The sequence below is a fragment of the Dipteris shenzhenensis genome, chromosome 16 (assembly GCF_047967505.1).
Source record: "Dipteris shenzhenensis isolate YYH24624 ecotype China chromosome 16, Dip_SZ_1.0, whole genome shotgun sequence".
Classification (NCBI taxonomy): Eukaryota; Viridiplantae; Streptophyta; class Polypodiopsida; order Gleicheniales; family Dipteridaceae; genus Dipteris; species Dipteris shenzhenensis.
In genome coordinates this window covers 38048576-38057841 of record NC_141611.1, presented here as the reverse complement: position 1 = coordinate 38057841, position 9266 = coordinate 38048576, and the positions used below count along the sequence as shown (strand labels likewise).

Here is a 9266-nt window from a genome sequence, read left to right as displayed (position 1 = left end):
ACAAGGGGATCAAACCAATTAGAGGGAGGGATTGAGAGGTGTTGGTAAGAAAATAGGCTACCACATGGGCAACATAATTATTCATCCTTCTTGGGTTTGTTTTAGGCCGAGCACATGCCAACACATAGGGTTTGCAAAGGGGCATGAATTTGTGCAAGAAGCCTTGGAAAGGATTCTAGGTAGATATAAGTGCTAGAAAAGGGCCTATTTATAGGCTAGGACAAAGCAATGAGCTACCTAACTTTGTTGGTCAATTTGGTGGATTGGCAGAATGCATGACTAGTTGGCTAAATTTGAGGACTTTGTGCATGTATAAGAGCTCCCTTGGGGAGTCATTTGGTGTTGGGAATTGCACTGAATGCCATGTGTCTTGAAAATCGTGTTGATGAGGGGTCTCTAGGTCCCGCCCCATAGCCACACGTTGAGCTCCATATCCTCCCCAAAATCTCTGAGAGGGGATGATTGTGGAGATCTCAAGGGTCTAGTATATTCAAGGTTCTCCCAAGGTAGGAATGCTTTATCGGATGCAACTCTCATCTTGTAACGTGCGAGTAACACATGCCTCCGCAATTTTCTTTTTTATTCCACAAACCACTCTGCATTACATCAGGGGTGCATATCAACACCCCCATAAGCCCCTTGTATACGAAACCCGAAGCACAATTCAAAGCGATAACCAAATTAAAGGCTAGCACCAATCAAAGCATTGACCAAATCTAAGGCCAGCACAAAAACAATCGGCAACTTCGGACAAACTGCGTTGGGTTAGGAAACCAAAGCAGCCCAAAGTACCTTCAAAGTCCACATCACCAAACCAACCGATAGATAGCCCCTAGTGCACCAGTAGCCACCCTTCAAAACCAATTCACACTTTTCAATCCACCACAGATCGTGACACCTCTACAACAAGTACACAAGTGTTGTCCAAAAAGGCACCGCCACTACCACATGTCAACACCTCATGGATTTTGGCACACTAGCTACCCGTGGTGATTGGAGGTGGATGGTCTTTGTGATTGGCCCAACCTTGTGTTTGGTCTTGGTCAGGTTTGGTCAACATCACATTGTTGTTTACCTCGAGGTTTGGTCCATAGGGGGGTGCTAGAGGTCATGGCCTTCACCCCTCATTCGAACCTGTGGAGCATGGTTTTTATTTGTAGGGACACGTGTACAAATTGAGGGAGAGTAATCTCATCGCAAATGTGTGCCCGGAAAGGCAACGAGAAAGAGGAAGAGGGAGAGGGACAGTGACATACCTTATTCCTTGTTTCTTAAAGGGGGGAAGGAAGATGGAGAGGGAGAGGGAGAGGGAGAGGGACAATACCTTGTTCCTGGAGCTTGCCTCTTCCAAGAGTTCTTGGAAAGTGAGATGGCATCTTCCTTGAGCTTGCTAGTCAAAGAGGGTGAGGCAGAGAGTGGGATTGAGGGAGTTTTTTAGAATGCTATGGGAGAGGAATTGCAAGAGTGGATGGTAAGAAAGCTTGGACTTGGAAATGAAAATGAGCAAGATCAAGGAAAGTGTGGTGGAATTCAAAATGACTCCAACAAGCAAAAGAAAGAGTGTAAAAATAGTGACGTTTATATTGGAATAGTTTCACTCTAGCATAATCTAAGAAGAGCCCTAGCACAATTTAAAAAGTTTACCTTCACATGTTTCCCAGGACTCTAGCATAACCTACCAAGCGCACATTTTCACCGGTTGGAGTAAACATTAAATCTACTAAGCTTTCTTCTCTATAGAAAACGACTTGCAAGATCCTCAGAAACATTTCATTTCCAAGGTCCCTTTCAAATTGTCCGAGACAAATGAACAAAAAATCATAGCATATGGTGAAAAGGCTCTTTTCCAATGTCAGAGACCGTGCATGTTAAATATTTCAATCAATCGAGGATCCTCGCCAAATAAATGTGATATACAAATGGTATTTGTGGCCTGTGTGAATCAGGCAACAGAAGATCACCCCGCTACATGAGGAGAAACTAATGCAATGTAGAATTGGAAAGGAGCAATCATGAATTTCGGGAGCCTTAATCCCGAACAAATAGCCTAAGAGGCAGTAGAAGAAGGTTTACGTTGCTGGAGGATGAATGCAACTGATCTTTTAGAGCGATCAAATTTGATCTGCTCCCATGGCAATCGTCAAGAGATGGCCCTTGGAACTTTTAAACCAATAAATGTGTTAAGACTGCTATAAGAACTGCAAATCGTCCTATTGTCAATGTAGACGATCTCCAAGTTTACTGATAATCTGCCCACGACCACCTTTGGCATTGCTGTCTGGTTCTGCACTCGTCAAGCATTTCAGTGGCTTGCAGTCCTAATAAACTTTCCACACAGCCCAAATTTCATAGCTTTGCCCATCAAACTTCAATAACCACATCCTGATATTGAGATTTTTTACTAGGCAGCAAAATTCTTACTAGCCCACTTTCAGGTACGTATGAGAAATCCGTTGTAACAGAGTCCACCAAACACCCCCTCGGTTTTACTGATGAATACACTCCAAACTCTCCAGATCCATGAACTTTCATTCTAACTGAAGCAACCTGTTCGGGCACTGTTCTACCATTCTCATAATGTGTGTCCGTGGGCTTCTCCACTAGTTCAGCATGTAAGATATTCTCATGCCACTCATAGTCTAGTGAAAGAATGGCACCCCCTGAGTTGAACATCTTGAGGAGACCGATAGGTGCAAATGCCGTGCCAGAGGCCAATCGCTGTTCCAAACCGCCAAAGAATCAGTAATGTGGAAGTGAATTTGATGTTTCGTAGACACACAAGAAATGACAGATGTTAAGATTTGTCGAGAAAAGAATCACCTTTATAGGCGAAACTGTATACAATTCATATTCGAGAACTTTAAGCGTGACTGGTAGAGCGGTGCCCTTTGCAAGGCAAATTAAATCACCTGCAGAACACCGTGGGTACCCAAATTCAATAAAATGAAACAAAGAGAATTCAAAATCGTATGACAGAAAGCACAGGAATAACATCCTCATCGGAATTAATTCTTTTGTGCACGTTGCCAGGCAGACAGACTAACCTCCTTTATGAGAGTACACAATACAATCGCCCATCCAACCCTGTGGAGCTAGTTCACCGAGGAAGTCCACATCTCTTGCGTGCACACTTCCAGTAATACTAGCCGGAGCTCCATCATGAACCAAGTTCTTCTTGCCCACCTTACACCAGCCTGCACCCTGGCAGTTGAAAGCTCCTACTACTCCTGTATATTTGTTCATATTCCAGATCTTCAAAAGACTGCAATATAGATGGGCAATATAGATGGGGATAAGAATTCTCTCTCAATCTCTGAATTGGTAATCTAGGCCCACACAAACGATATGCTTTCTATTATAAGAAGAATTGCATCTACGTCACACTAATAGTTCACCACTACAAGGCAGTCATTATATGCCATACATGTGCCAAGCCTTACTTGCATCAAGCATTAACTTTGAATTTAACAGAGCTGATCTATTAATTTTTTACCTTTTTCCATCTCTAGCAGGGTCAGCAAAGAGGCAATCTCTAGTTGGCCGTCCAGGGAGTTGTGCGCGCAGTAGGGAGCCATCAGGAAGGACCAGTCTTTTCAACAGCTCAAAATCATGGTTTCCTGGCTTGTCACTGCCACCAATAAACGCATGCTTTTACCAATCTAAAATCTCAGCAAGCGTTTTCATTCATAGGGAACACAGCACAAGGTAGCTAAATGTTGCATTTCATTGCGGGAAGAAACAAAGTGCCAAATTACAGGTAGTGATGTCATACCTGACATATATCGGACAGCCACCAATGGCACGAGCTGCTGCATGGTATTCCGCAGCAGGATGTAGACTCTACAACAATTCAAATGCAATATCTGTTAGAATGCCAGCAGAATGCTAGAACCAACAAGAAATGAGCAGAACCATAGTGAAAAGTACCTGAAACATATCCCAATCTGGTTGCATAAATTCCCCAAGAAACATGCTGTTGTACGCCACAGAAGCGATGTGAATAGTATGTGATGCAGGATCTCGAGGCCAGAAGTCATCTGATGCTCGCACAACAGCAGTCTGCTTGATGCTGCCATGTCAACCATGCAATACATTTTAAATTTGTTGATTTGCACCCCTGACGCCTTCAGACTTTACTACCACGGGCACAAAGCACACAATCTTACCTGTAGAGTCCATCAGTATTGTGGCTCATGCAAGCAATGCAGCCATTATCAGGAAAATTACGAGCGATTGATGCCTCTAGGGCCTGATGGTAATGTCTTGTTAGTGACACCCGACCCCCAAATCCATCTCCTAGGGTCTCTAAAATGTTTTGTACGTCCACCTTCACTCCATCCACCCCTGCTGCTGCCAAGTAGCTGTGAAGTTCATTGTAGAAATGAAAGACCTTCTTGGGGTGGGCCAGGCCGAGTCCATTGACAGTTAGACTGTCAGCACTCATGGTAGGCTGATTACCTAATACGCCTGGTGAATGAATTGGATACTTCATAGCTGTTTCATAATGCTCCATCTTTGCCACACCTGGCTTGATTCCTCCCCAATATCCAGTTATTGCATGCCACACATAAACATACCTGTGATTGGATATAAAAATCAGTAGGCATGAGAAACCACCACTTTGTTTGTCAACAAGCATCTATCGTATTTACGGTGATAGATGTGATGACAAGAACTGTAACTCTCATCGCATGTAAATCCTGTGATACCTTACGAATTAATAAAAGGCTGTTATATTATCAAGGCTCTTTCTCAAATCATAACGAAATGATGGGATGAGAAACTCACTTCAGGTTGTGCTTCTCTTTGATTTCACGTATGACATGCTGTAGGCCCAATGCTGGATCTTCTTGCTTCTGACCCTCCTTCCCATCTTTATCTTTTTGGAATTTGTGATTCTCCCTGATATCAGTCAACCTTCTCGCAAATCTATTTCACAAGGAAGACAATAATGAAATTTGAGGTCAATAACAGTAAATTATGTTTGCACTGCAAGAATGCATATGGAAGTGTGAAAGCAAAATAAATAATAAAGAATCTTACTGTGTCCCTGCTGTTGCTTCTCCAGTGAGCTCCTCCTGATCATTTCCAACGGACTGCCACCCATCGTCTATGATAACAAATCGTGTAGGAGTGCCACCTTCCTGCAAACTATCACAGGAAACAATATTTTTAGCTTGCACTGCTCACATTGTTTTGAAAGAAACTTCTTGTTATGACGCCATGGCTCAGCAGACACATAAAAAGAGACCTTCCCTAGCCAGCAGATATTAAACAAAACAATCTTGATTACAACTTCTCGATGCCCACATAGATCGCAGCACCACTAAATAGTGAACTCAAAACTGAGTGGGCCAGAATAAATATTGGCGATTTGAGTTCGTTGATCAGCTAACAATATGTGCTTTTTGCAACAAAGAAGCATGCCTAATGGAAGTATTCTTTGTAAGAGATGAAGCAGTAACGAGTTCAGGAAGGGTTTTCCATCATTTATGGAATAGAATGTGCAATCAGGAGAGCCATTTGGCCATGTAGCACAACAAGAATCTAAATCGCACATCTGAGAGACATACCAATATGCATGATGATGATGTGACTGAAGGATATTCTAATTGAATTAAAAAAGCTACATTAATTTGACAATATAACAAGAACGACTTCGACATTAGTCCCACTGTGCAAATGCATGTGATATAAAGTGCAACATTGCAGGACATGTGAAAAGCGATGGGCAAATCCTGATTGTAAGATACCTTCTTAAACCTTCTTTTAATCCATCAGCAGTGACATCTGTATAAAACGCATCCCATGTACACCACCCAAACCAGTCTAACATTCCTGGCATCTGTTAGGTAGACAGAGTTTATAAGTACTGTGTCCAGTGCAGGACCACATGTCAGAATCATGAATAATCTTAAGATGCAGAGTGTATCGTGTTTAACGTACAACAGTACCTTCTTATCCTGACGGCGATGAAATGTTTGCATGTGCATCTCAACAGCTCTAGTAGCAAATAAATAACAAATAAAGGTCAGTTGCAGTACAATAAAAGGCTATGCCCCAAATTATGTGCAGCCTAGGGTCATATGTAACAAACTCCAGAGATGTAGTCCGTGACTAATACAAATGGTTATCAGATGCTAAAATACTTAGTCTCTTTTCATATGCTACATACCAGTAGAAACTGTAAGCAAGGCAAAGAACTTACTGGACTGCTTCAGCTATTACTTGAAAAGGATTTGTTCCTGCATGAACGAACACAGAGTAGAACCCCCCATTTGATTGAACAGATGTGTCACCTGTAAAGATTCAAAATTTGACGGTTAAGTATAACCAGAGACCCAAAAAAATCCAAGCCCTGATTAATTTGTACTGTGTCTTCGACTCAGATCTCCTAAGAGGCACTACTTCGACTTCAGCCTTCAAACATTGTGAACAAAGATACGAAAACAGCAACTGACAAACCTTCATTGTTGCACAGAAAGTATGCAAGGATGTATGAAAGATTGCAAACCACAGATATAATAGCATATTCAAAAGCTATCCCCACCATCTATCCCCACCATCATTGTCTATAATATGTACGTAGAGAATATATAATACGTGTCAGTGCCCTTGCCTAAACGCAAGCCAACCCAGAAGTACAATGCAAAAAAGATTACGTACCACTTTCCAAGCAAAGCTCCAGCTCATCTTTCTCGTTTCCCTGCAGCGATGCCCTGAAGCATCCTTCTAATAGTGGCAGGAAAACCGTATACACGGTCTGGTTTTCATCGGCCAAATCCATTTCTGTTGTCAACGGAGACCCATCCTTACTTTCTAAAAGTAAAAATTGTGTTTCTAAGGGGATGTCCTTTCCAGAAGTGCCCATTCTTTGTGTCATCCACCAAAGACTGAACCGAAAGCAGCAAAGAAGACGTAGATCCCTGCACAAAGTTATGAGTTAGGAGACCTTACTTGCGACCTGTGGAGCTTTCAAGACCAAAATGGGATGGAAATAATGTAATTTCTATTTTTGCAAATCAATTCTACTTACTTGAGAACTCCAAGCTGAAAGACATGGCGACAGCTGCTGTGTGAGGTTGAAGCACCAAGGAATGCTCCTTGTACCGAAGCCAGCCCTGTACCGGATGTCAAAACGACATTGTCCGGCACTTGCGTCAAGATAGTCTTTCCTTTGACTAAAAGCCGGCCATCGACGATGCTAATCCCCGCAGTTACCGTCATTGGAAATTCTTCCGATTGAAGCGGTGCTTCTTGAAAATGCGGAGCGAAAAGAATTGGAGAAGAATCAGTAGTCTGGCGGAGAGCTGGTATCTCGAAGGAGAGCAAAATGTTTGGGTCGCACGTTCTGTCGGTATAACGAGCGAAGTCAGATTGACAGTTCACAGCAGAAGAACTCTTCCTAACCCAAAGGGTTAAACAATTTTTCACGAAAGACGATCCGTTTCCTGAGATTGTTAGAGTTCCGTTGGAATGCAGATCAATCAATCTCTGCCGAGAGGGATGCAAGCGAGAAAGCGCAGCAATCTGTGTGGCACGAGGGGACCCAAATATATCGTATCGTGGGCGGCAACGAAGCAAGGTTGCAAATTTTGTAGCCGAACCGAGCAGAAGCGTTCGATCGCGGCCAATTTTTGGTCGAGAGCAGGCAGTTGTTGAACTGTGGAAAAGGGGAGCGGTTACAGACACAACGGGGTTCCCGATAGTGAGAGGATTCGGGTGCAGCGACGGAGTTCGCATTTGCGCTGCCAAGCAGAGGAGGAGGAGTGAGACAAACCGGGAGAGGAGAGAAGAAAACGAATCGTTGCATGGGGAGGCTGGAAACGAGGGGAGGTGAAACAAGCGAAGCGTGTACGGAAGGAGAAGCGAGGGGGCGAGATGGATGAAAGAAAGGCAAATTTGAGCTAAAAGCGATGGGGAATGAGGTGCAAATAAGGAATCGGTTGCGTGCAAATTCAAAGATTGTGAGGGAGGAGATGGCGATGTGAGAGGCATGCAAAAGTGTCACCGTGACGAGATGACAAGCTCGCAGATTTCTTCACCGACCATCCTTATGTCTTTCTGCCTCGAATTTCTCAAGTGTTACTTACTCGAGCTAGTCGAATCGCCATCGCCAAACAATCACACAATCACTAAGCTCCACACAGAGCAACACAATGTTTTCCCGCACAAGCCACGCTCACACTCCGATACGCGCACACATACGCCAAAATTCGAAGGACGAGCTTCCTTCAGCCTCATCTCTTTCGCCATCGGCATGCAACAACAACGAATCTCTCACAAAAAGTATGCCTCCAGCACCATTCAGACAACAGCGGAAACCCTAATTGGTAGCACATGCAAGCATCCTACGCGTGGGAAAACCTTTTCTGAAGGAGATGAGGAGCCCGATCTCTCGCGGACGGAAACACACAATGTACGTCGGAAAAAATGCAAGGCTGCGCTTTCTCTCTCTCTCTCTCTCTCTCTCTCTCTCTCTCTCTCTCTCGCACGCGCGCTGGCAGAGTTCTCTACGGCGCACGCGCGCGCAGAGGTCTACGAAAGAAAATGTCAAAGGAATCGATCAGAAAAACGGGAGAGAGAGAGAGAGAGAGAGAGAGAGGGAGGGAGGGAGGGAGGGAGAAGAGACCTTGGAGAGGAAAACTGGTTGCGGTTTCGACGAGACGAAGATGCCGGAGGTTTGGAAGATGGCAAGGAGCAAGAATGGCAACAGAAAAACGATGAAGAAGAAGATGAAGAAGAAGAAGAAGAAGAAGAATTTAGATGGGCGATGTCCAATTTAGGGAATTTGAATGGGATTGGACAACGCCAAAGATTCGGGCCTCTTTTTAAAATTAGGGACCCCTCCTCATTTGTCCACGTTGCTGACTCGGATTAAGCGGCGGCCGCCTCCTCTCCAATCCTATCCCCCCACGTCCTCGCCGCCGCCTTCCCCTCCGTCCCCGTCAGCACCTTATCTCATCGGCCTTCCGTCGGTGGCCCTTTTCACGGACCCAATCCCAACATTTTCAAATTACCATTCGAAACACACACACACGTAAACACACGAAGACAAACAGAGCGGGAGGAGAGAGAGAGAGAGAGAGGGGGGGGGGGAGCGAGGAGATAATATATTATATTATATTATATTATACACTATATATTATAATTTATATTATATTATATACTATATATTATAATTTATATTAATATAGATATATATATATATATATAGAGAGAGAGAGAGAGAGAGAGAGAGAGAGAAAGGGAGAGAGAAGAAGAAA

At 43.8% G+C, this 9266-nt stretch overlaps 1 protein-coding gene across 3 annotated transcripts; it reads right to left on the bottom strand.

The window, feature by feature from the left end:
* Positions 1 to 1810: 1810 nt before the first annotated feature.
* On the bottom strand, positions 1811 to 8769 carry LOC147892921 (putative galactinol--sucrose galactosyltransferase 2). 3 transcript variants are annotated; one of them, XM_087387821.1, is made up of 15 exons: positions 8633 to 8769; positions 7037 to 7351; positions 6667 to 6926; positions 6209 to 6299; positions 5955 to 6003; positions 5754 to 5845; positions 5044 to 5151; positions 4789 to 4929; positions 4167 to 4577; positions 3928 to 4069; positions 3773 to 3840; positions 3494 to 3628; positions 3045 to 3262; positions 2821 to 2909; positions 1811 to 2718 (listed from the first exon to the last, which is right to left on the bottom strand). In XM_087387821.1, exons 2-15 carry the CDS (start codon positions 7225 to 7227, stop codon positions 2362 to 2364), a joined length of 2352 nt encoding a protein of 783 aa, XP_087243947.1. In that variant the 5' UTR covers positions 7228 to 7351; positions 8633 to 8769; the 3' UTR covers positions 1811 to 2361. The 3 variants fall into 3 exon arrangements, with proteins under 3 accessions (XP_087243947.1, XP_087243945.1, XP_087243944.1); XM_087387819.1 differs by having other exon boundaries at positions 7037 to 7748; positions 8633 to 8736; XM_087387818.1 differs by lacking the exon at positions 8633 to 8769 and adding an exon at positions 7608 to 7895.
* Positions 8770 to 9266: the final 497 nt, after the last annotated feature.